A 24718-nucleotide genomic window follows, 5' to 3' on the forward strand; every position below is an offset into this window, starting at 1 on the left:
ACACACACACACAGAGCTGTGAATCGCTACTGGACTCCTACACGGGGCTCACTGCCTTTTGCATCTGCCTCTGATCCCACCATATTCATGACGCTTCGTGTCCGAGTTTACACAGCGGCGCACATCCTGCTTACCGGTGCGTGGAGCCACCAGCGTGCACGGCTGTGTGAGACGCGCAGAGTGCAAGCTTCAGCGCATAGTGCTCTCCTCCATGAAACCTGCTTCCAACCTCGAGGCACTGCGCTGGCAAGGCGCTTCCCAGAATGTAAAGCCAAGCTGCTCTTTTTGTCAGAGGCCTCAATGCGTTGAAGTCGATGTGTGAGCAACTGCTGGTTTAGACACGATATCACGATATACAGGAGAGAGAGAGAGAGAGAGAGAGAGAGAGAGAGAGAGCTCCATGGGCAATGTCAAGGGGAGCGGCTGACTGAATTCACTGGTTTAAGCATCATGGATAGAAAGGCTTTTTTTTCTCTTTCTCTGGGCGTTGAGCAAATTGCGGACCTGTTGTGTACCCCAGCTGTAGGAAAAGTTTTTTCTCCTGGTTTGGACAAACAATGTCACTGATGTATACTCATATCTGATAATATTTGCACATATCCTATGTCGATTAGATCTTTGGTTTAAGAACGTATCATACATATCCTTTCCTCTTCACCAACGCTTAGGTCTGTGACCAATTCCAGAATCTATAAAACTAGATTTTAGTTAAATGCTTCACCACAGTGCTGCTGTTTCACAAACAAAGATGCTAAATTTAGAATATGAACTGTGTCGTGCAGACTTCAACTGAGAGCTGCCGAGTTGCTCTGCAGGAGCAAAGAGATTTAGTGCCTTCAGTGGTTTGCTCGGGGACTGACGAGTTGGCTAACTGATGTCCGGAAAAAAAAGCTAGTGGAAAGACACAACCACACCCACAATTTTCAGTAATCTCACGAGTGTCGAACTATCGCTTTTTCTATCACAGTTGTTGCTTTTTAAACAACCGCTCAACGTGTAAAAAATCAAAACACACGCCCACGCATTCTCTCTCTCTCTCTCACGCATATCCAAAACAAACAAAACAAAAAAAAGGAAAGAAACGGGGAGACCCCCATATGCCCCTGAGCAACCTAAAGTCTTGATTCTCCTTTAAATTTTCTCCTAGATTTGCCAGTACCATCAGCGGCAGCGGTGCTGCCTCTCGGTGTTGTGGTCGGGAGTACGCATGCGCCCGGCATTGGAATTACTGCGCTGGCAAGAATAAGTTAGACCTCGTCTTTCCTAAAAGAGCGAAAAAACACAGAGTTTAAATATGGTAGTGTTCAGAAGACGAAGAATGATGTGTTTTATCGTCTGCTTGCTCCCCGTCATTGTGGCCATGGTGTGCGCTCAAAGGTAAGTGACGGAGGATGCTCCACTCGTTTTACTAAGTGTATTACAGACGGCATGGGAAATACTTAGGCACTTCTGTTTGACGAATATATCCTGTTTGAATCTGATTTTGTCTCTTTCTGTGTTTTCTTCGTCCATAGTGCCAGTGTCAGTGACCCTAGCAATATGTCTTTGGTCAAAGAAACGGTGGACAGACTGTTAAAAGGTTATGATATACGATTGAGGCCAGATTTCGGAGGTAAATGTACTTCTATTTTCCGATACTATGTTAAAGGCAGCGCGTTGTCAGCCTGTGAAATATTACAGTTAATGTGTTAACTGGGCAGTTTTAAGCAAGTAAGGAGGGGGGGGAGGATATATCAGCTTTAGAATGACAGTGTAGATAAAATACGACTAACGCCAGAACACATGTGGATGATAAATTGCACCAGCACATTTATTTGAATGACGAGTCTCCAGAGTTGGGGAAAAAAACAGTATCTGCTCATTTTTCTTAATATTAACGTCCAACTCAGGCGTTTATTGTCACGGAAATACGTTAGAACTATCTGAGCTAAAGTCAGCAACTTTTAGAGGCAATACCAATACTTTCACTGCTGGCCAACGCATCTAATCCCACCCGAAATGAACACTGTAAACTGTTATTCAGCTGACAAGAGCTAAATTCACAACTGTGTGCTTCCTAGTCACGTACTCATTATTAACCGATATGTCAGCGAATCACTCGGGCTACATCTGATGTGCAGTGTCTTCTTTTTTGTGTGTGCTTGTTTTCATCTGCCCAGGTCCTCCGGTTGGAGTGGGAATGAATATAGATATAGCCAGCATAGACATGGTATCAGAAGTCAATATGGTAAGTAGGCCATTATCACCTCTACTTTTGGGACAGTGTGTGACGATAGTGATAGCTGTTATGCTTAAGCCTATGGTGGGAGATGCCCACCATAGGCTGTGTGAACGTGCCAGATCAAATCAGTGGGCGTGAGTTTGAGACTTCAAAGCCACTGATCATTGTGTGTCATGACACGAATTAAACCTCTTTGGAGCTTTTAAATTGACTGGAATAGATGGACGATTGGTTTTTGGTCTTTTAAGCTGATTGCAGCCTCATTTTCTGAGCAAAAAGGCTGCACAGCCAAGCATCACTAACCTAACACAATCAATTGTTTTAGGGAATAAAGTTCAATCTGCATACATGGCACGCACCTGCAGTGTACTTCCATCTATCTTGAGGGAAGTTTTGATATTAACAAAAGTCTCAACGCTGACAAGATTTTCTGAAACATCGTTTTTGACGAGTCTGTCAAAGCTGGGATTTTGCTAGTAATAGTGACAGTGGAGGAACTTCAGCAGCTGTAGCTATGAGAGGTGATTAAGTTTCATACAAGTGCGCCTCCTAGTGACGATATTATAGAACATCACCTCGGTTTTGAGAGAAACAGAGACATGTATTTTATCACACTGGAAGGTCAGCTTGACACTTATAATACACCAAGCAAAGGGGGCCAAAATGATATTTATGATGTTATGCATTAGCTTTTGATAGGTGCATTGTCACTCCTACATTTTTTTTAAACTTCTTCTTTTAATGTTTTACTTCAACAGTGGGAGCTGGCACATTAGTATTTACAACTTTTACATGAAATGTCTAGCTGTGTCCTGCTGCAGCAGTTGTTTTGGTGTTGCTATCTGTGATATGCTGCAGCACCCAAACACTGTCGCTTGTGTTGTTATCTTCGTGCCTCTGTTGATTCGCAAGAGTGAGAAAACAGATGATAATATGTCTATTTGCATGTATTTGAGGACTTGCACAATCAGTCACACACACACCCACATACACAGGTACGCACACACATGCATACACAATGCAAGTCTTTGGAGCCTAGGACTGTGGCTTTGAATTCTTAATTAAAGCCATGTTTTCTCTGTGTGAAGGATGTTGAAAGCTGCCTTACATAGAGGTTGTTCATGTATATGTACTTGTTAAAGAGAGTGTAGGTTCAGAACTGTACTGTAAGTGCTAAAATAAGATGTATTTTCATGTATCAAATGCATTCATGATGTTCTTTCCATCCTCATCCAGATTAATTATAGAATAACTAAGCATGTGAACATGTTTATGCAATTTATAGATGCAGGCTGGTTAGGAAAAAAGGACAGCATACCATGTGTTACGTTACTAGTGATTCACATTATTTTCAAACTCATTAAACCACATTAGGACCCTTATGCCCTATGGATGGGGAAATTGTCATCCAGGATGACACGATAGAAGTGTTTCATCGTAGCAAAAAGTTATTATTAGAACAACCTTATACTTTTCTCCTATTTTGATCAAGTCTACCCAAATGGCAGGGTTCAGGTTCCCACAGCATAACAGGTCGTTACATCACCTCACTGTACAGTGGGGGTCGAACATCATGGTTTTTCATTTAATTTGTGTCCTCTCTGTATATTTTCTCAGAAAATGCACAACAGCAGGAACTTATTATTAAATGACAATAGTGCTAGAAAGTAAATAATGATATTTATGTTATTTAGATTACATGGAGCAGTGCGGGAAGCAAATCAGGAAACTGTAATAGATTATGAGCTAGATACCATGGTGTGCCAAAACTATTTTTGCTAATACTTTCAACTCCCAACAACATTCAGAAAAAAAAACTGACCTAACCTAACATCATTATTCTTGCCTACAAGCACACCACAGCTGGGATTTATATTCATGCACCCCCACACGGACAAACAACAAAAAAAAAAATCCCACTCTCCATCTAAACACAAAAAAGCTGCTTCTTTTGATCATGAGAAGCCTTTGTTAGGTTTGGCCTACTAAACACCCTCTAATGTGAAAGCAGAGTCATTACCACCTGACCCACTGGAGTCTCATAAAAAGAAGAGGCCACATGTGTGTGTAATGGTCTCAGCATCTTTGATCTCTTGTCTTCCTCTAAATGTAGCCACTTTTCAGGATAGCAGCTGGTGTAGAAGCACTTTCCTTTCTTCCATTTCCTCTACCCCATCTGGCTCTCTGTCTGCCACTTATTTCAGTGCAGGGATAGAACCTCCCTGTGTACTTTCTTTATTGAACGGAAAAGGGTTGAGGGTCGAGGATAATGGAGAGATGTCACAGAGGAATGCATCCAGCAGAGCTGCATTTATCTTCATGGTAGAACAGAACATCCATGTTTTGGTATGTATATATCAATTGAATCTGCTAGTCTGGCATTACTCTATGTTGGAGGCCTCACATCTGAAGCAGAGACACCAGGTGATGGCATATGTATTTGTTGACATTTTGCAAAAGACCTTTTAAAATAAATACATCTTTTGCAGCATTTGTCCTCAGTGTCATAGATCCATTTGCATCAAACTCACTTTAGATGAGTTCTCAACCTAAAAGAGCCTTTAAGCATGGGTGGCCGTCTCTGGTATTCATCACATAACCCCTCATAATATTTATGAGGGGTTTTAATATTAAAACTGTACATGCATATCTTCACTGATGATTGTGCCATATAGAAAACTATATTACATGTTTGGGTTTTTTTAAGGATTGCGGCTTGACAATGAAGAGGATGTGGCCAGTGAAAGGTCACTTGTTCCTGTGTTTTGGACCCAGTGTCACAATCTTTGGCTTGGGACTTTGGATATGATTGTCTAAGACCTAGGGGTCACATTTTTCACTTTTCAGTATGTGACATAAAGAGACAGAGAGAGAGACAGATAGGAGAAAGAGCTCTGACATTAACAAGTTACCATGTGGAGAGCCAGCAGCGGTGCTGGTGTTGGAGGGAAGGTCATGTACCTAGTGCTGCAGAGGGTTCATTCTGCGTGACTCAGAGGTGGACATACAGAGAGGGACGCACACTCGGAATACCAATGACATGTTAGACATTCAACCTAAGGCAAGTGGCTTGCAAGCCTTGATTCATGTCGTGGTCAAAATAAAAAATAGAAAAAATAGTGGAAATTAAGTGGGAATATAGAGGCATTAGTAGATCTCCCTTCAATCCTCTCAGTAATTGTCTTCTGCTTCTCTGCTGCTCAAGTCTCAATATTTACTTTTGGTTTAGCTCCTGAGCAGTTGAAGTTTAAGCCAGCAGTTTTCACAGGAGAGAAATATTCCTGTCTGAGGATGAAGAAAAGTTCTTATCCCCCTCCAAAAGGCAGAAATACCATTATTGATGCACATAAAGGTCGAAAGGAGCTTATTGATTGTTGGAGAGGGACTGCAAACTTCAGACCCCCTTCAATTTTGGTACCACCTCTCAGCACGTCTGGTGTAAATGCATGAAGACTGTACGGAAAACTCTACCGCTTATACTATATATCATAAAGATACATTATAATGGATGTTGGCTGAAAGGCAGGAGATTATTGCTTACCACATGATATTAAAAAGGAAGAAAGATTGTGATAGCACTTATGTGGTATTGCACAATATCTCATCCCAGACCTAAGAGCTTTAAAATGATATTAAGCCTGCTTCTATAGATATGTCTAAATCTATGTCACAGCCACCTTCAGTAATCTGGATAGAGCTGTATACCAATGAGCAGATGACGTACCGAGGAATGTTCAACCGTGTCAGTATTAGTTTAAATAGGTTTCCATGACATGGGTTTGAACACTGAAGAACACTTAGTATAAAATGTCAGTGGGGAAGAAAACATCTGCTTAATCAGATCATAATAAGGTTAAACCAATTGATGGGTGTCATGTAATCTTAGAAAATAATGAGCGCCACTAAATCTATTTTCATTAAAGAATACATCAGCTCTATTGTCTTTTTTTTGTCAAAGCCCACACACTTTGGCAGGGTTTCACCAAAGCTATACACAGGTTGATTGCTGCAGGCTTTGCCAGTACTCCAATTACCCCCACACTCCTGCTCCATGGTTGTTGCATAGTAACTAATGGAAGCGAAGAAGCAATGTGTGAAGATTCACAAACTGAAACACCTTTCATTTGTGGAAGGAAATAAAAAGAAATGTGCTAAAACTCAATCAACATGTGTGAATTTGTGAAGACACACCAATGTTTTTTGGTGTGCAAAGTGTCAAATTAAATGTGAAACTATTAAATCGTCTTTGCTCAGATATAAATTTGAAACAAGCTATTTAGAAAATATTGGTAATATTTATTTGAGTTGGAAATTTTGCAACTTGATGGCATACTTTGATTAAAATGACTAAAAAAAAATCTTCTTTTTTCAGTGTAAAAGTTATAACCATGCCTCTAACTTTGGGAAGGCTATAACTAGTCAAAACGTCTTCATTAAAAGTTACACTTGCTAAAAGCTCATTGAAGTGCCTCGTGTAGTGAAGTGACTTCTTATCCTCAGTCTGTGAACAGACATGGACATACTTAAAATGTCTTTAATGAGAAGTACAGTGTGTCTGTGTTTCTCCCATGCACATGCATAGATTCGCAAATCCAAAGCCCTCGCTGGTCTATAGTCATGTCTCATCTCATAAACTGGTATTTTAACAGATCCTCAGTGAAGTTGTTGGAATAATGCAAGAGACCAGAGTCCAGACAAATGCACCCATGGTCACATTCAGGGTTTTTATTTATTTATTTAAGAAAACAAGCTGAACACAATAATTGTACAGTTGCGGGCCATAAAACTACTTTATAAGCTAAAAGAGACTATGGACAGATGCATAGCTGCGTTGCAGTCTGCCACAGTAACTTTTGCTTCCAAAACCTACAACATCTGAAGCATCCTTAATTTGTAGTATTTAATCAGCTGATTATGAAAGCACTGGAAAATGTTATGTAAGAATTGTGAACAACCTTTATATATCAATAGAAGAACACATTTGGAAATAAAAGACCTCCTTCATTGTATATTGATGCTACCATGTTATTTGGTAGGAAAAGCTTATAATTTATTTGTGAATACTTTCAGGTTTGTTTACTCTTATTGTAGCAAAAGTTTGAAAGGGGAAAAAAGGCTGATTTGGAGGTCAGTCCAAATAAAAATATTTATCACAGTGAGTATTTTAGTGAAACGTGTTTACTCATACATTTATATTCACAGGGAATATTTTCAACTCCCTCATTATTAAGCTGTGATGCATTTTGAACTTTTCTAATAAGTTCCTGTCCTTGGCATTCACTTGTCTCTCCCACTGCTTCCAGGTGTAACCTGTTTCCTTGGTATAGTTTGTTCTTCAGACAGAAACCCTTGTGTCACAGAATATTCTCCACCCTCTCACTCTCTTAATATTTTCTTTCATGGCAGTTTTCATTGTGATACCTCTTTCCACCTGTAAATCTGGCCATGACTTTCCTCTGTCTAATCAGCATGAAGAGGAAAAACATGAAACGGAAATGGAAATTCTTCACCTTGCATAGAAATCAACAAGTAAATATGACATTGTGCAGAGGATGTTGGAGATGAAATTGTGTTTTAGTGATGACCCTGTTCCTCACTGGAGAAAGATTCTAGGTTCTGAGGCATTTTTGTGTGTTAGTACGTTCTCCCTCTGCATGTGTGGGTTCCCTCCTAGTGCACCAACCTTTTTCACAAGTCCAAAGACGTGCATATTAGGGTAATAAGCGATTCTATTTTGGCTGTATAGTTGTGACTGCTCACATTCACACCTATATCCATGTCGCTGTCTCTCTGTGGTAGACTGGCAACCTGTCATGGGTGTCCCCCACCTCTTTCCTATGTGTGATAGGCTCCAGCTCTGCCTATGATCCTGAATTGGATACATGGTTATGAAAACAGATGGATGGATGCCAGCCTATAGAGTTTTAGTAATCTATTTACAGTTAAGTCATGGGTCACTTGAATCTTGTTTTAAAAAAAGGCATAATTTATGTGGGTGTTTATGTACACAACATAGGATTACTTTTTTATGTCAACAATAAGAACACATAACCTACAGGTAGGTGTTAGCAGAAGCTATTAGCAGAATATAAATGAGGCTGAAGCTAATAATTGTGTTTCTGCGATAAGACCATGATATAATAAAGCAGGTAAACAGAAATAAGGTTCTAAATGATCCTCTTCATCAGGGAGATTAAGAAAATGAATGTAAAACTTGAACAGAATAAACATAAATGAGGAATTTCCTCCTTTGATGAGCACTGTACACGATAAAGTGATCACCGAGGATGTGCCTCACCAATAAATACCAACAAGTTTAGGGTAAAAAAAAAACACGTGTCAGAGCCTTAAGACTCTGTTTGTTGGCTTTATGAATATAGTATGTAAAGTAAATTTAAATTCTTTAACACATACAAAGCAAGTAATACATGTTCCATCAGTGTTCACATATTTTGGAAACTAGCTGGAATTATTCATTACTAAACTTCTTTATTTTAAGTATTGATTGTTTTAGAGACAGGGCATGGACATCAAAAAGCACTTGTAATGCAATTTTATTAAATGTTATCCTAAAATGTTTTACAGTAACAAAAACAAAGATTTCCACTCGTGTTATCTTTTAAAAAACAATTGCAAATTTAACAAATTAACATATTTCTTAACTAGACCACTTACCATTCACACAGTGTCTAATAGCAATTAAAAGCAACTAAAGTAGTACCAAACTGAGCGCCATGACACAACTGCCTAGCAACAACTGTTATAAAGAGAGTGCTGAAGGATCTCCAATCTGGATTGCTGAGTGTAGCCTGAAACTGTAGAGAAGATTGAGTATTTAGTTGCTCAATAAGCAAGCTAACAGTTGGAACCAAAGTCAATCAGATGTAGCAAACACATTTAAAATGCCGTGGGTAGGCAGTAAATCAAAAAGGAGGCTGATGATCATATAAGCAGGTACAGACAAGTGGAACACAGTGAAGGCTGCAGCAACACGGGAATAAGACAACTTAGGCAACCTGGAAAATGTTTTCTATGTGCTATTAATTTCAGATAAGGTAGAAAGAGAGGTCATTGTGATCAGTGTCAAGAAGCAACAGGAAAATTCAAAAACAGTGGCTGGTGGGCATGAAGAAAGAATGACATAGCTGAAAGTGATATTATATTACTGAGAGCACAGGAAATAGTCAGAGGCAGAGGAGGGAGGAGAGAAAGATGGAGCAGCTGTCCCCATGACAAGATTACCACAGGTTTTTGTGCAGTCGAAATCTCTTAAGCCGTGTGTACAAAGATGTCTGACTAAATAGGGACTAAGGAGTTAGCTTGCCATTATTTCTCATCTCACTGCAGGTATCTTTTTAAAATCACACAACTCGTCTTTACAAAACCTGTCCTCAGCCCCGAGTTATGATTCAAAAGTAGTTTTTCGATCACTGTATTTAATTAGGCGTAGCCAAGTGTTGAAAAGCTTTCACTTGGGCAGTCTAACAATCCCTTTTTGCAGATGATGTGGTTCTGTTGGCTTCATTAGGTGGTGGCCTCCAAGTCTAAGGCCATGGTCCTCAGCTGGAAATAGGTGGAGTGCCCACTCCAGGCCAAGGATGAGTTACTGAAAGAAGGAGTTTAAGTATCTCGGGGTCTTGTTCACGAGTGAAAAGAGCAGTAGATCAACCGACAGATTGTTGCAGTGACTGCAAAAATGCCGGTATGTCCATCAGTTCGTCATTCTAAAGAGAGAGCTAAATGTAGAAGCCAAGCCCTCGATTTAACGGTCAATCTATGTCCCTACCCTCACCAATGGTCACAAGCTTTGTGTAGCGACTGAAAGGAAAAAGTAAACGGATACAAGCAGCAGAAAAGAGCTTTCGCCGAAGGAAACCTAGCTTTTCCCTTAGAGATAGGGTGAAGAGTTTGCCCATCCGGGAGGGGTTCATAGTACTACTCCTACAAATCGAAAGGAGCCAGTTGAGGTGATTCGGGCATCTGATGAGAATGCCTCATGGGCGCCTACTCGGTGAGGTGTTCCGGGCATGTCCCACCAGCAGGAGGCCATGGGGCAGACCCAGGACACGCTGGGCTGGCCTGAGTACACCTTCTTGTTCCCACGGACAAACTGGAGATGGTGGTTATCCGCTTAGGCTCCTGCCCTGTGACCCAGCCCCAGATAGGTGGAAGAACATGTACGTATGGATGGATGGTATTTAATTAGGTTCAAAGTTTAGGCACAGTTCACAGCCTTGCTATACTTAGCCTCTCACTTTTCATCCTGTTCCATCATAAGGTTAAAAGTGTTGAACCTTAAGCTGTTAAAAAGTTTCTGTGCTGGGTTGAATGCAAGCTAAACAGCAAAGATGGATATATTTACTGCCAGAATACCATTGTCTTACTGCACTTTGCCTCTCTGCACTCTTTCCTGTTAAGGAAACTGGATAGGCAGAACAAAGAAAGGAACATATGGAGTTCAACACTTTCGCAAATGCAAAAAAACAAATTCACTAAAACTTTTCAAAATATTAAAAGCTGGGTGTCCCATGGGTACACTAAATTGTACATGGAGGAATCCTTTAAGTGTTTGGCCACTGCATTTTCACATCTTGATATAACTCAAATCTGGTTATCTTTGAAATATCAGCTGAGTTTCATACACCCATCACTGTATCCACACATGCACCAGAAATGTACTTCTTAGATTGCTATTAATATTACAGACATTGCATATTGTACAATTAGTACCATAGCTCTAAATGTCAAGGGAAGGAAGGCATGTAATCAATTCCCTCAGGTTAAACAAGCTCACTAGTTAAGCATCTGATTCACTGCTGCCTGTGACAGAGAATGATGGGCTGGATGTTCAGACAACAGCACATTCCCTGCAGCAGTAGGTCTAAAATCATCTTGTTTTCGTGTCGGTGGGCAGAGCAGGGCGATTTAACAGCATATTGCCACTGTTCTATTGAGTATTGCAAGGTAATAATTTCTACCCTTATATTATGTTGCTCTGTTATATTTTCCCATCTGTCTCTCTCTTTCTCTCTCTCCCTCCAAAGTGTATCTCTCATTTTCATTTTTTCTTTGCCTATTTGATAATGACACAAGGCTGAGGCCCTGCTGCAGGGGGGATTAGACAGAGTTACAAATCAAAGTGGGTTAATCGGCTAGCCTACCATTTTTGCAGGCATCTCTCAGTTCAGTGGTCCCACTACTCTATTTGTTTGTGTGTATTACTGTAGTGTTTGCGCACACCTGCTCAATGGTTGTTGTTTTTTTTTGTTAGTTTATTCGTTAAAACAAAAACGAGCAAAAAATATCACAACATATTTCTTTTGAACTTTTTATGGACTCACCTTTGGAGAGACAAATTAGGAGTGACAGTACAATCAACCATCCGCTTTCAGGAAATAAACCCAAGATGGCTTGTGCGGTTGCATACAAAGTCAGTTGATGAGCATGGTTCTGGTGATTCTCCTGCCTTCAGGTTTGGACATTGTGGACTCTTTTTTTGGAGACTGCTGTTTGATTTTTTGTGTGCAGCAGAAAACTCTCCACGCCAGGCATCATCCTGCACATGAAGATTGGGTCACATTCAGAGCTCTTTGCACAAGTTTGAAGTCAATGTTTAAATCACAAATGAGGATTTGCAAGTTTAGTCCTAGACTTCCAAGGAGAAAATGTAGCATGAACTATGTGCTGAGCTTTAGAACCTTTTTATTCAACCCCACATACTGATGAATATTCTTAAAATCCTGTTAGTTGCTGAAACTAAGACAGTCAGCACAGTGTGGAATGGACTGGACTAGGACACAAACAGGTCTAATCTCAGATTCCTCAAAGCTAGTGTTATTTTTGCCAAAGACGCTGAGCCTATATAATTACTTAATTCCCAGTGTTAATCAGTGATAAATGTTTAGTGGCAGCTATTTTCCTTTGATTGAAACATTTTTTTAGCCATATGCTGTCATGGCTGGATGCCAGGTGACTATTTATGCATTAAAGATGGTATGATATGTCTCTGACACTCACAGTTTACTGTGCACACATTTATCTTCAAAGCTGAGAGCTGCACAGTATGTTGTGTCACTGAAGTTGTGTTACAGAAAAGCAAAGACAGATGCATATAATACTCATAGTCACAGCCACATTTGGGTGCACTTTCCATTTTGCCTGCTCTTTTTCTTAATAGGAAGGGCACGAGTTGAATCACGATCGACTGTGTGTTCAAAATATGAGTGTTAGTGTGTAAGCATTGCTGTTGAGTGTTGTGTACCAGGGATAACACTCATCACTGCGTGGGATCTATTTTTAGGTTGTTAATCAAGTAACATGTTCTGACTGACACACTCAGTATGATATCCCATGAAGTGTGAGTGCAGGGAGATTGCTTCATTTTGGCTCATCCCACCGCAGTGACCTACCAGAGGTCAAAATGATGTGTGTGAGAGTGCAGATGCAAGTCTTTGCTTCAGTGCCTGTTGTCAAACAACAAAATAGCTCTGTACAGTGTTTCCAGATGCAAAGGGTGCCAGACACATTTACAGAGATTTGCTTCTCTTTATTTGTATGTGTTTGTTCTCTTTAAATGCATCCCAAAAATTGGACAAGAGGGAAGGGTAAAAATATGTTTTTTTTCTAAAACGTCTATTATGAAACAAGAACGGTCATGACACAGAAAGATGCCGTAATTATCCAGGGAACAATACGACACAGCGTAGCCACTCACATTTAGTCAGAGGTGGAAAGAGTACTCAAAATTTGTACTCAAGTACAAGTACTGTTACACTGGTTAAATTGTACTCAATTACAAGTAAAAGTACTGGTGTTAAAAAAATACTTGAGTAAAAGTACAAAGTACTGTTCTCAAAAACTACTCAGAGTATTAATTACTTTTTAACAGACTGATGTTTTATTCTGTTGTCAATAGCAGGCATTCAACTCGATTCACCAGTATAAATATTTATGTTCAAAGCACATTTTTCAGATGAACAAGGTATAGAAAGGTAACTTGTTTTGTAAATAAATGTAGATATAAAAGGAGGAATTTTGTTTGTTAAAACAATGACAAAAATGTTTCTGAACATGCGTAGAACCATTTAAACTTTTCCCCATACACTGAACAACAGGCAGGTAAGTGTCTTAAAGTCTTAGCATTTCTTTCACACTTTACTTTCTGAACCTTTTGTTCAGTTTCAGCAAGAGCTGGTTTTCTAAATTAACAGAGGCAATCCGACTTCGTTTGGCAGTGAAGAGTAGACCAGCACAGCTAAAAAGTCGTTCACACGCAGCAGAAGCAGGCAGAGCTGTGTTCAGTTTAAGAGAGAGGTTTTTGATGGCTGAGAAGGAGTGCAGCAGCTCCATGATGTCTGTGGCACAAGCAAGATAACCATCAAGCTCAACTGCACTTTGCAGCCTTCTGGAACAACAGTTTGACAACCCTCGGAGTATGTGGCAGGGACTAAACACGATCACAGACTTTAGAGGGAAAACCAGCACACCGCAGACCACGGCCTCTCTGTGTGAGGATCTAAACGTATTCTACGCTAGATTCGACACAGCGAACACCATGAGACCGGACAGTGTGCGCACCGCGGATGACGTCAGTGCGCACACTGTGTCTGAGGAGGATGTGCGGAGGTGCTTCAGGAAGGTGAACGCACGCAAAGCTACTGGTCCGGACGGGATTCCCGGCCGCGTCCTCAGGTCATGCGCGGCTCAGCTGGCTGGAGTGTTCACGCACATCTTCAACCTTTCCCTCTCTCTGTCTGTAGTCCCAGCCTGCTTCAAAATGGCCACCATCGTCCCTGTACCCAAATCCTCCACCATCTCCTCATTGAACGACTGGCGACCTGTAGCCCTGACCCCCATCGTAAGCAAATGCTTCGAGAAGCTGGTCAGGGACTTCATCTGCTCTGCACTACCCGACTCACTGGACCCTCTACAGTTTGCATACTGCCACAACAGGTCCACTGATGATGCCATAGCTCTGACACTACACACTGCCCTGTCACACCTGGAGAAGAGAGACACGTATGTGAGGATGCTGTTTGTAGATTACAGCTCAGCATTCAATACCATCGTTCCCTCGAAGCTGGACAGGAAACTGCAGGATCTAGGACTGAGCAGCTCCCTCTGCAGCTGGATCCTTAGCTTCCTGTCTGACAGACGCCAGGTGGTCAGACTGGGCAGCATCACCTCATCCCCCATCACACTGAACACTGGTGCTCCACAGGGGTGTGTACTGAGCCCTCTCCTGTACTCACTCTACACCTACGACTGCACAGCCACTAACAGCTCCAACATCATTGTGAAGTTTGCGGACGACACTACAGTGGTGGGTCTTATCACCAACGGTGATGAGACGGCTTACAGGGAGGAGGTCAGCGCCCTGACCCACTGGTGTCAAGACAACCATCTCACCCTCAAAGTCGCAAAGACAAAGGAGTTGATAGTGGACTTCCGGAGGTGCAGAGAAGTACACACCCCCATCACCATCAACGGCGCTGCTGTGGAGAGAGTGAGCAGCTTCCGGTTCCTTGGCGTACACCTGGCTGAGGATCTTACGTGGTCAGTACACACAAACAAAACAGTGAAGAAGGCGCAGCAGCGCCTCTTCTTTCTCAGGAGACTGAAAAGATTCGGCATGAGCCCCCGCATCCTCAGGACCTTCTATCGCTGTGCCATTGAGAGCATCCTCACTGGATGCATCACCACCTGGTATGGCAACAGCACCGCCTACAACTGCAAAGCTCTCCAGCGAGTAGTGCGGTGCTCTGAACGGATAATTGGAGGTGAGCTTCCCTCCCTCCAAGACATCTACAGGAAGCGGTGCCTGAGGAAAGCGGGGAGGATCATCAAGGACTCCAGTCACCCCAGCCATAAACTGTTCAGACTGCTTCCATCAGGAAGGAGGTTCTGCAGCATCCGGTCCCGTACCAGCAGACTGAGAGACAGCTTTTTCCATCAGGCCATCAGACTGCTGAACACGTCATAGACACCTCAGCTTCACTACTGGAACTTCAACATTATGCACTCCACACTGTATATAAATGCCACTTGTTTTGCACATATTCAACTCTGTATATTTTATATATTTTATTATTATTATTATTATTTTATTTTATTTTTTTACTATTTAATTTGTAAAAATGTGTATACACACACACACACACACACACACACACACACACACACACACACACGTAGGAAAATATTTAGTATACACATCCAGAAATGCATACACTATTATATATTGTACATATATTTATTAGTTTCAGGTTGGCCATTCTTGTATTTTGCTCGTTTGTGTTGTTGTGTTTGCACATCTCTGTTGCTTGTGGGGCTCGCACACAAGAATTTCACTCGCATGTGCTGTGCCAGTGTGCCTGCACATGTGATGTGACAATAAAAAAGTGATTTGATTTGATTTGGAGATTGGTCTGGAGAAGAATTCATCTTCATCAGATGACTCTCTTTGCTGATCCTCACTCTCATGCTCTGTCGTTTCAAGATGTTGTTTGATGTATGTCAAGGCTGTAATTGCAAGTAGATAACACAATTTTGTTATTTAAATTTCAGTGATTATTCCTGAACACAAATTTAAAATCGGCAAATTCTCAAAAAGGATTGTTTAGTATTCAGGACAGACCATCAATAACTTACAATGTATTAGGTGAAATACTCACTTAAGCATGTGTTCAAATGTAAAAATACACAAAAATGGGATCACATGAATCCTTACCAGCCTCTGTTACATCTGCTCTGTCAGTCCAGGAAGTCTTGAACTTGGGTAAGAGGACTGCAGCTGCAGCCAACTCTGGATCCTCCATCATCGCTCCAAAACGCTTTTGAAGGCCATTTTGCAGGGCTCTGATGAGTGGCACGCATGTCTTGCTTGATGTCTCCAGCCTGCTAAGTTTGGACAGTAGTTGTTGGATTACTGGCAGGAGCCATCCCATAAAGGAAGTGGACTCAGACTGAAGGATGTTTGAAGCTTTCACCAGTGGCTTCATGGTGGTACAGTACTCCCTTAGGAATGCAACTTCTGCAGGACTCAACCTGTAAGACACAACAACAAAACCCACCATGACTATAATAGGGATCTTCTGATTTAATATTAAGAGTCTGCTCACGTTTTTAACCATCCATTAAGGAAAATTCACAAAATTTGAAACCATATTGGTAGGTGTCCAATTTTACTCACATTTTCACCTTGAACTCCTCACAAATGCTCCTGATGGCATCTTCCCCCTTCTCATCAATGATGCGTATTATCCTTTCAATGGCAAGGTAGGTTGAATTCCATCGTGTTGCATTGGGACGAATGATCTGTAGCTCACACTTGTCCTCTACCACTTCATTAGCCAAATGAGATCGGCCAGTTTTGTTCCAAATGGCCTGGCATTTTGCAAAGGTTGCACGGGAGAGCCTCTTGTAGGTTTCATTCATGCTCTCTGCTAGGGCAGCATCAGTTGTTGCCACAAGGTTTAGCAGGTGACATGCACATCGCTGATGAGGCGGAAGTTGATACTCCAAACCAGAGTCTTCATCAAGAATTGCACTTGCCTCATGGTAGTCCCTATGGTCAGTCAGGTCAATAATTTCTGGGTCTGCTTCATCTTCAGCTTCATCTGCATCATTTTGTGCCCCAAACATGTGGAAGGCCTTGACAAAGTTGGATCCACTATCAGTTGTGGTTCTTACAACTTTGCCTCTAATCTTGTATTGGCAATGGATATCATCAAGCGCACCAGCAAGCATGTCAAATGTGTGAGACCCTCTCAATCTTTTGCATGCTAGTGCTGCAGATCTTCTTTCCAGGGACGCTTCCTCTATCCAATGGCATGTGACTCCAAGGTAACTTTTCTGATGAGCTGACCAACAATCAGTAGTGGTAGCAACAAATTTGACTTTATCCAATGCTGCAACCAAAGTCATCTTCATGTGATCAGCAGCTTCACAGATTCTGGCACGGACAGTGGGTCTGGAGATGACTTTGGCTTGAGGTTGTAATGTGGTAACCAATTCTTTGAAAGATGGCTGTTCTACCACTGCAAATGGCTGTAGACCCTCACATATGAAATTGATGACAAGCTTGTCAACAGTTGCTTGTGGAACATGTTTGTTTGCAGCTCTCAACATCAGGTCTGGTAACTTGGCTTGTGTATTTGCTGAGAGCTTGTTTGGTGTGGCTGTGGTCTTTCGCTGTCGAGATGTTGATGCCACAGTGATATTGTACTGCTCAGTCTTCGATGGATGTTTCCTCTGTAGAGATAAATATTATCATACGTCAGGTTCATACATTACTTCATAACATCACTGTGATTAACACTAAAAGAAAACACATTTTTAAAACATTATTCAACTAGACTTGAGCTAATCTTTGATTGTTGAGCATAGTATAAAAGAGTGGTGAATTGGTCAAATTTTGCAGATATATTGCTGTATTTATTCACAAGTGTAAACCAATTTTGAACGATCATTGCAAAAAACATGAATTTCTGTATACATTCTAAGTTCTGTAATATGTATACTATCTGTAAAAAGAGTATCGACCAATGTATCAGTATCTAAATTTTTAACTCCTTTTTATCAGTATCACCCTAAAGTTTTCAGTATTAGTCAGGTCCTAAAAATACTAAGAGAGCAAAATATGTGTATCTAGCAAATCTAATTTAAGAAAAGGGATCACATACACAAAAATGCTGCCCATACAGCTAACAAATAAAACCAATCCACATTATGTTCTTTAAAAAAAGATATCATATTGGGAAACATATAACCCTACTGATTAAGAGCCATGTCACTATGATAGACCTATATCAGGCTAATGATACTGATCAACTGATCCATCAATCGGGCTCTGGTACATGTCAGCTGAGAGCTGGAAGATTAATTTGAGATGCAGCTCAGCACTGTGTTCAAGTTTGTTTGTTTTTTTGTTTGTTTGTTTTTTTAAATAGGCCAGCTGATTGTAGGCCTGTGAGTTTTAAATGACTACAAGTTTAATTTATTGTAATGACGGTGGTTATCCAAATAATAAGCTAAAACATTCCTACGAATTGTAGCTCAATTATGCATGCACACACGCACATTAGCTAGCTCCGTCTTATTTTAATATCAGGCTAACCAATGGCGGTGACAATATCTTAGCCAAACTAGTAACCTTAACACACATGAAAAATAAGAAAGCAATATCATACACGTATAGTTGTAAAACCTCTTACCTCAATGTGTTTTTTTAGATTAGATGCTGAAGTCTTGTAAGCTGAAATGACTGTAGAGGTCAAACAAAGTTTGCACTGCATCTGGACGCTGTCTCCTTTTCTTCCTCTGTACACGAAAAATTCCTCCAGGTATAGCCACGGGCACGCGTCCTCCGTCTTTTCTACGTCGTTTTCATGGTTGACAGTGTTGTCCTCTGTCTCCATTTTGGCTTCTTTGTCTCCAAATCTTTCGTCTATAAAGTAGTTTATACTCCACCATTTAGCACCTCCAGACACCTGTGCCTGCTGCTGCAGCGGAGTTTATTCTTTGCTTACGTCTTAAATTGGCGCGGTTGCGATTGCACGGCCTTATTGGCTGCAAAAATGCAGACGAAAGGTTTGAATATTAATTCAAATTGTGGGCGTACTCAGTAGTGACTTTTGATTTTATAAGTAGCGAAGTAGATTACATGGTGTAAGTTGTACTCAAGTATGAGTAAAATTACACACTTGAAAAATTACTCGTAAAAGTACAAGTACCCAAAAAATGTACTTAATTACAGTAACGTGAGTATTTGTAATTCGTTACTTCCACCCCTGCATTTAGTACAACCTTTTGAACAAAGTTAAACATGTCAGTAGGCCAAAATTTTAGAGTGACATGAAGGTTACAGGTTATAAAAGTCAGATGACATTTATAGTCATCAGAACTAAGCAAATAAGACACTAATAATATGTAATATACAATTGTTTGTTTGTTTTTGTTTTTCATAATTCTATAATGACTGATGAATTAAAGCCAGTTAAGCACCTGCACTACAGCAGGTAATGTTTGAGATAAAGGATTAGCAGTCACCCTCTACTGACCAATCAGTGCTCAGGAAAATAACATAACCATACATGGAAGACCCCTTATCTCCCAGTGATAGGACAGTAATAGGGACTAAAGTTTTTTTAAGTGTTAAAGGTGTTGTTCTTGTTTTTCTTTCTGATTAGCAATATATAATGATTTGTAAGATGGACATTGTAAACACCTTGACCAAAACACAATTGAAAAGTGTAAATTATAACACATAGACATGGACTTCACACCTGACATTTGAGGTAAACAATGATTTCACAGGCTACCCTTACCACAGCAGTTAAAACATTTGAGTTGAATCACATAAAGACAAGGAAAATGACACAAGTCTTTTTTTTTCTTACTCTCAGTTTATTGTTAGTGTAGATGTTATTCACATACATTAAAATACAGTGTGTACAAAAGCGTGGCCACTAAGAGATACAGTGGTTTAATCCTAAAACAGGATAACTATTTGCATTTGCTGACTTTTAATCCAAATTTATAGGCAAGCTGAGTCTACATTTGATAACCACCATAGTGTGAACACATTGCTGAATTGCTAGTATTAAGATAACTGAGCCCAGATAAGACAAAGTTATCCTGGGTATGCTAAACTTGCTTTGTAGTACAGCCGCCGCAAAAATTCTTAACAATGCTGGGTTTTTTTCTCCTATTATAAGAGAATAATGATCCAATCAGTGATACCTGTTAAATACAACAGTAATACTTACCGGGGTGCTACATTAGGAGTCAAAATCAAATCACTATTTCATTAAAATTATTTCATTTTACCAACCAACTGAGAATGTTGTCAGTTGCAATAACTATAATGTATAACAAACCAAATGAGAAAGTTATTTGGAAGATTCTTGACGCTAATCTTTTAATAAACCTTACATGAGGCCAGCAATTACAAAGTTACAATATTTTTTTTCCTTGTGTATATTCTTGTGTGTATATATTTTCTTCCTTCTCTGATTAAACAGATTTATTAACGTGTTTGTGACTGTTTATCTTTGCTATAAATTTGACTGTTGGTCACATGATTTGCTTCATGTCTGGCAATAACATAGATTTTACAGTGTGTGAAAACTCATGATACTAGCTGTCAATGGAGCACAGGACTATATCCTACTTTATCGCAGCTTGTCAAAATACGAGAAGTTGATAATGGCTTGGCAGGAGAACCAGGGGGTGTGGATTGGTTTTCACAGCAGTTGAACGTGGCACAGAGTTGATAATGGGATAGCGCTGAGCGGTGTAATGCAGCAGTAGCACTTGGCCTAAAGGATATGTTTGCTCTCACTTCTGTCTTATGGGAAAGCATTTTAGCATTGTTACTTTTATGCAAGTTACAAGTTTAGTTTAAATTTAGATGGCTAGTTTTCGGTCCAAAAAAACCCAAAACACAGACAATACAAGCTTATTGATCATAGTCTTAGGTATGGGCTAGGTATGATTTTCCCTCTCGTATTTGTTTCCAACAAGATAGAACAAGTTCTGTGGTTGCCTGTTGTGCCATTAAAGGGAGTTTTATGTCCAGCACCCGTGTTGAATATGAATCATGAAACAATTTCTATCTTATTCAACCTTGTATAGACAGCTGTGATAAAGTATGAAATGAGTCTTTTGAAGGGCTTTTCCTTTTGCTGTTGCAGATTCTCTCTCTCGTACTTCTCTCTCTAACTGTGATTTGTGTTTATGTATGTATAATATAATAAGTACATTTCCTAAGTTCAATTCCATTAACAACAACATGTAATTTATATTACATGGCAAAGAAACTATTATAAGGAAAACCCCCAACAATCAGTTGAGCAAACACCTATGAGCAAGCACTTGGTGACAATGAGAAGGAAAAGAAGAAACCTCTGGAAGAACCGCTATCAGGGAGGGGCAGCATTCTGCCATGACCATTTGGGAGATCATGAGAAAGAGGGGGGAAAAGAAAAGCTTAGAGAGAACGGACAAAACAAATACATTTTATATTGCAATACTAACAGTTTCTTGATTGATAAATGGTGGTACAACTTGATAGCCAGAAGAAAGTACTGTACTTTTTGTCACTCCCATATATGAAATAAGGTTTTTTTTCTGCACATTGCAATGGCTTAAAATGTTCATCAGACCTTTGGGAATTTGTGAGATCACTGTCGAAGTTACAATTGTAGATAAACAAAATAATTATCTTCGAACAGTTATATAAGGATCGAATGGCTCCTAGCAGTGGGACAGATACCACATGCTCCCAAAGCACCTCTCACAGAACACACAAGTGAAACAGTCGAATGCCTTCTCCAAGTCCACAAAACACATGTAGACCACTTGGGCAAAATGTCATGTACTCTAAAGTATCATTGAGGGGGTAAGGAGGTGTTCCAGTGTTCCATGACCATGGACATGACCAGTTCTTTTCCAGCACCCTGGCATAGAGGCTGAGGAGTGTGATCCACCTCTAGTTGGAGCATATCCTTCGGTCCCCTTCTTCAAAAATGGGAAGCACTACCCTAATCTGCCAATCTAGAGGTACTGCACCTGATCTCCACTAAACATCGTGGAGGTGTGTCAACCAAGACAGCCCTACAACATCTAGAGTTTTCAAGCAACTAAGGAGTTGTTTAACTGGCTCAGTGACCTTGCCCCCGGTGATGGACGAGTCATCCCCCTTGTCCCCAAATTCTGCTTCCTCTATGGAAAACTTGTCGATGGGATTAATTAAGTCCTTGAATTATTCCTTCCACTGTCCAAAAATATCCTCAGTTGAAATCAGCAGCACTTCACCCACACTCTTCCACCATACACAGTGGAAAAAGAGAACCTCCTTAGTCGCCTGACAGTTTGCCAGAATCTCTTTCAGGCAGTCTTTTTCCGTGGCCTCTCCAAACTCCTCCCACAGCTGAGATTTTTCTTCAGCCACCACCAAAGCCACGTTCTGCTTGGCCTGTTGGTATCTATCGGCTGCCTCCGAATTCCAAAGGCTAACCAAGATGGATAAGTCTCCTTCATCAGCCTGATGGCTCTGTTCATCTCCAGTGTGCACCATCTGGTTTGGGGGTTACAACCATAGCATGCACCAACCACCTTGCGGCCACAGGTCAGTTCAGCAGCTTCAGCATTGGAAGTGCTAAACATGGTTCATTAGGACTCAATGTCCCCACTTGCTCTTGGAACACTGTTGAACATCTGCCAGAGGTTGGACTTGTAGAACTCATGGATGGGGGCTTCTGTCAGGTGTTCCCAGTTTACCCTCGCTATACGTTTAGTGACCCCAGGTCTGTCCAGCATCCTCCCCTGCAACCTGATCTAACTCATGGCCAGGTGGTGATCAGTTGACAGCTCAGCACCTTTCTTCACGTGTGTGCGGAATTAATGGTAGCTCTTATGATGCGATTACAAAATCGATCATCAACCTGCGACCTAGGGTATCCTGGTGTACATGCACTCATGGATACCCTTATTTTTGAACATGGTGTTTGTTATGGACAGACTGTGGTTTGCACACATTACCCACATGAGCGTTGAAGTCTCCCAGTTAGACTACAGAATCCCCCAGGTTGGTTCCACATTAGACAGATCAAACCACACAAAGATATTCAGCCTTTTGGAGTTGCCATGTAAGACCTCAAACCTTAACCAAACAGACATGATCTCAAGGGACTTATTCACATTGGACATTCAAAGAATATGGCTTCACTAACACAGCTGTGTGAAAACGGATTGCCCTATAGTCATCTTGAATAGTATGCATGACTAAAGTTTCCGATTAAAAGTTAATGTTTAAGTAACTGTGGCCAAAGGAGATTTTATTATTAATTAAATATCAAAGTTCAATGTTTTTTGAATGCCTAATTGGTGTGTTAGTAAATGCACACAAATCTAAGAAACTTACCTGTTACTGTCTTCTGTGTACTTTTTGAAGCAGATACTTAAATATTTTTAAATGGAAGGTGAAATATGAAAAAATGTTGAATTGTATTTTTGTTTGTAGAGCACTTTGAGCATTAAGGCTTCTTGATGCTCATCTGAGATTATTAATGGTATACATTCATGATGGCAAATATAGTTCTCAAAACAATTCAAACTGATCTATTTGCTTAGGATCTCTCCCGCACTATCATATATGGACTTGCACCTTCCTAAAAAGTGATACATTTGCAACCTATTACATTTAGTTTCAGTGAAAGCAATGCAAGTTCAAGTATGTAGGTCATCTGTTTCAAATCATCATTTGTTCGTACTTAAAATGGCTTTGCAGTTATCATTCCACTTTATGCCCTTCCCATCACTGATATTTTATATGTTTTTGTAGTGTTGTCAAGACAGATAGAATTATGGTCCACAATAACACATTTCTAGTGTTATCCTTGTATGGCATTGCCCCACATACACATACATACATTTTGGCACTGACACCCCTAAAGCACCCCTGTGTGTATTGTAGGTCAATCCAGCTGTGAGGAAATATTGCTTCTTCAAGGGTATCCTAGCTCAAGGAGATACTGTATTCAGACCATCAAATCTGAAGTCACAAAACTATGTGCATGAAAAAGAAAGAGACATTTGCTCCTAGCTACATAGGTAAACTGGAATAAACTGTATTTGTGGGTCATGCATATCTTTATAGCCAATTTTTTTATGCTCACTGTGGTTGTATATTTTCCTTCGATCTGGAGATACTGCATTAGCTCACTGTTGACAATGTGTATGTGTGCTGTGTACTTCTTGTTACACAACTTGAATAACAAACAGGTTCTTCCTCAGTTCCCCAAACGTCCATAATGCATGAGATGCTGGAGTCCAGTAGATCAGCGTATTTCTATGTGCATTGTATATGTGCTGTAGTAAAAGGATAGTTGTAGAGAGCCTCAGGAGCATCAGAAAGGTAGATATTTGACAAGTTTTCAAATGAGTATATGCATGCAGTGTGCACCACACATTTAGCGTCATGAGACATGCAGGTCACACACATATACCTGCCCACACACACATACCCCCACCCAAAACCCACACATGCAATCTTTGAAAGCAGGAGCGGTAAGTGGAACAAATAACATGCACTGAGACAGACTAATTTTTTTTTCCCCTTCATCTCTTTGGCTAGCTAGCCATCTGATGTGAATGAGATTGAAAGCTCCATCAGCTACACCCTGTCTTTCAGTGAAATTCAAAAGCACCCTAATAATCTGCGTCCTACTCTGTCCTCTCTTCTCTTCCCCATCACCCCCCACTGACCCCCTCTCTGAATTGCCACTCCACTCTACTACTCTCCGGGGATGCAAAAGGGCCTGCAGATGCTCCAATCATCTCTAATAAATTGTATGTAGTCAGTTACGCTACACAGCTGCCAACTGGCAAAGATTTTAACCTCTGCTTTGGGAGAACTCTGGGAAATAAAGGTTCCTCTAAATTCAATTCACCTTCAGCGATCGCTTTTGAAAGCTATGTCCAGGCCAAAGTAAA

The 24718-nt window shown here is 40.6% G+C and overlaps 2 protein-coding genes across 10 annotated transcripts in view; one reads left to right on the forward strand and one right to left on the reverse strand.

Annotated features, from left to right (window-relative positions):
* The first annotated feature begins 1294 nt into the window (after positions 1–1294).
* The window catches only part of gabrb2b (gamma-aminobutyric acid type A receptor subunit beta2b), a 67180-nt gene continuing 43756 nt past the window's right edge, over positions 1295–24718 (forward strand). For 7 of the 9 annotated variants that reach the window (XM_085363982.1, XM_085363977.1, XM_085363978.1 and 4 more), the window contains exons 1-3: positions 1295–1377; positions 1521–1612; positions 2160–2227. In XM_085363982.1, coding sequence (XP_085220108.1) covers positions 1295–1377; positions 1521–1612; positions 2160–2227 — 243 coding nt within the window. Of the gene's footprint in view, positions 1378–1514; positions 1613–2159; positions 2228–24718 lie in introns of all 9 variants that reach the window. The other 2 variants (XM_085363976.1, XM_085363984.1) reach the window with 2 other exon arrangements.
* LOC146624506 (zinc finger BED domain-containing protein 4-like) lies at positions 9991–19008 on the reverse strand. Its single transcript, XM_085364827.1, has 6 exons — positions 18436–19008; positions 16413–17473; positions 15951–16267; positions 15587–15742; positions 13380–13575; positions 9991–10039 (listed from the first exon to the last, which is right to left on the reverse strand). The coding sequence occupies exons 1-6, from the start codon at positions 18637–18639 to the stop codon at positions 9991–9993; spliced, it is 1983 nt and encodes a 660-aa protein (XP_085220953.1). The 5' UTR covers positions 18640–19008.

Source organism: Diplotaxodon limnothrissa, linkage group LG10 (genome assembly GCF_057381915.1).
Source record: "Diplotaxodon limnothrissa isolate DT_005_m linkage group LG10, D_limnothrissa_male_GT1.1, whole genome shotgun sequence".
Taxonomy (NCBI): Eukaryota; Metazoa; Chordata; class Actinopteri; order Cichliformes; family Cichlidae; genus Diplotaxodon; species Diplotaxodon limnothrissa.